The sequence below is a fragment of the Macrosteles quadrilineatus genome, unplaced genomic scaffold, assembly GCF_028750875.1.
Source record: "Macrosteles quadrilineatus isolate MER2022 unplaced genomic scaffold, UCM_ALF_1.0 Scaffold_1__1_contigs__length_201487025, whole genome shotgun sequence".
Taxonomy (NCBI): domain Eukaryota; kingdom Metazoa; phylum Arthropoda; class Insecta; order Hemiptera; family Cicadellidae; genus Macrosteles; species Macrosteles quadrilineatus.
Window position 1 is genome coordinate 84,183,996 of NW_026542594.1, and position 2,702 is coordinate 84,186,697.

Sequence of the window (2,702 nt, forward strand, 5' to 3'; positions counted from 1 at the left end):
AGATTTCATAATCGTATGTTGAGACAATCTAAAATAGGCTAATAAATACCAATAGGCTAATAGGCTACTTACGTATGTTAGGCCTACTCTTAAGAAGTTAGGTAGGATTAAGAATCCCGATTTCCCACAACTTATGTCCCACCAATATTAGGTACTAACTAAACGACTTGTAATTCTAAAAATAAATAGGCTACTATAAGGTAAAACAGATTTATTTCATGTCGTAAAGCTTAGGCCTAGCTCATTATTGTTATAACGATACCCAACTTGTCCTATAATATCCCTGTTCCCTTACACCGTCGTAAACAAAATGGCTAACAACGATAACGATAATCACTATAATTTGAGACAACCGAGACGTTATCCTGCATTATCATTTCAACAACATGAATCAGACGAATCGTCAAATCTGTCAACAGAAGAAATGGAAAACCTAACCTATGTAGAAGGCCAAGATGAATCTAACACCGGTTCGGGTTCGGAACGTTTCAATCCCAGTGGACCCAGTGTCGAAGATTTGAACCGGAACGAGAGCGACCAATCAGAATCAACGGACCGGGCCGAGATTATTGAAGTACACCAAAGACCCGCAGCCAATCAAAGCACACATTCACAGTCAGCTGATATTAGAACCACATCGACACACGGAATCATCCGAGGGTTAACGAAGACGCCCGAAGCAAGTTTCCAGCTGTTAGAGACCGAGTCTCCGACCATTGAAAACCGTCCCAATGACGTAATCCCAACACTCCCGCACGCAACTTCTCAAACACCTGAAGCTAAAGCTACGCAAACTACTGAACAACCGGATTTGAACAAAATATTTAATTTTCTAGAACAGTTTAACACTAAACTTGATCAAACCAACACACAACTAAACCAAAAATTAGATCAGACCCGAATAGAGCTAAACCGTGAGATAAAATCATGTCAAAAAATTCTAACAGAACAAATAAATGACATTAGAACAACACAAAGTGAATTTCGCCAGGAATTAAATGTCCTAAAAGTTAACCAACAGTCCCAAAATCAAGAAAACAAAGAATTTCAATTTCAAATCACAAATCAAATTGACGAATCAAAAATAAATATCCAGACATTTGTAACTAATAACTTGGAACAACAAGAACAAAAGTTAGAACAAAATATGAAAGCATTAGTGCTACAAACAAAAACCGACAGTGAAAATATTGCTAAATATTATGCACAATCCATCCACAATGAAATTGTTCCTAAATTACACATACAAAATAATCTTATCCAAGAACAACAAAACGAAATTAAAACTATTACTGAAACTCTAAACAAATGTGAAAGTGAAGTACAGTCACTAAAACTGAAACATCATTCACCAATCCGGAACGACAATCCTATTCAAATCATATGTTCGGGATCTGACCCAATGGAAAGACAAATCCCTAAATTCAATGGAAGAACTATAAATCCAAATGAATATCTACAAAAACTTAAACGGTTCTACGCTAAAAGGATAGAAAGAAATCCTAATAACGACCCTGTTGAAATTCTGAAAGATCTGCTCGACGTCAGTTTTGAAGGACCAGCGTCCAGATGGCTTCAACTGGTTAAGGCAGACATTAACAGTTGGGAAAGATTCTCCGAAGAATTCACCATGAAATACTGGAGCCGTGAAGTACAAAGAGGAGTACGTAGCAAGATTGAAGCCGAACATTACAAACCTAATGGAACGCTCAACAGAACTGAATATTTTACTGAGAGAGTCCTATTGCTACAGTCTATTACACCACAAATGACTGAAGAGGAAATAGTGATCCTGTTAAGCGAACGATTTGATCAACTCATCCAAGATAGCATTCAAGTACAGAACGTGACAACAATTCGAGCATTCGAAAGACTTCTGCAAAAAGAAGATATCCGAGATGGACCCAAAAGGAGCAAACCTGCGAACTACCATAATATGGATCACCGACCAAATAGTCCTTTACATCGTAACAAGACTCCACCATATAGCTCTGATATTAACCATCGAGCCTATCAACCAAAAACATCATCTTATGCTATACGGACACCACACCAAGAACATCAAGAACCTAGAGAACACCAATATCAGCCATACAACCGTTTCAGACATGATCCTCGCAAAAACTACAATCAAAACCACAGACAGCATCCTTATACCAATACGCTCACTGATCAAAACCGATACCACCAAAGGCCTAATCAATACTATTACAATAACAGCAAACCATATCCTACAAATGAGCAAAAACAAGTATGTGCCATGATAAGTCAAGACAGTCCACATGACACAGCAACACAACAAAGATCTCCAACAAATTTCAACCCCTCATACACCAGCCAGGGAAACGACCCGTCGCTGTAGATGTAAGCCGAGGACCATCAACTACCAACATCATAACAACTACAGCGATATCAACAGCAAATATCCTCGAAAATAATTCTTTAAATAACCCTAACAATTTTTCGATAAATAATATAATGTGTGATCAAGATTTTTTATTAAATGAACCCACTGAAAATAATAAATTTCCTGTATCCAAACCAGTTAAATGCCCTGAAATAGATATTAGAATCAATAATCTCCCAACAAAAGCATTAATCGCTACTGGTTCTACAATAACATGTATTTCCGAACAATGTTTCAAAGAGAATCAAAAAATAATTCAACCATTTGAAGAACTTCCTTTGTCTAATACGACAAT

The 2,702-nt window shown here is 37.1% G+C and overlaps 1 protein-coding gene across 1 annotated transcript; it reads left to right on the forward strand.

Annotated features, from left to right (window-relative positions):
- The first annotated feature begins 310 nt into the window (after positions 1–310).
- On the forward strand, positions 311–2,362 carry LOC128998533 (uncharacterized). The gene is made up of 2 exons (XM_054424708.1): positions 311–736; positions 1,328–2,362. The coding sequence occupies exons 1-2, from the start codon at positions 311–313 to the stop codon at positions 2,360–2,362; spliced, it is 1,461 nt and encodes a 486-aa protein (XP_054280683.1).
- The last annotated feature ends 340 nt before the right edge of the window (positions 2,363–2,702 follow it).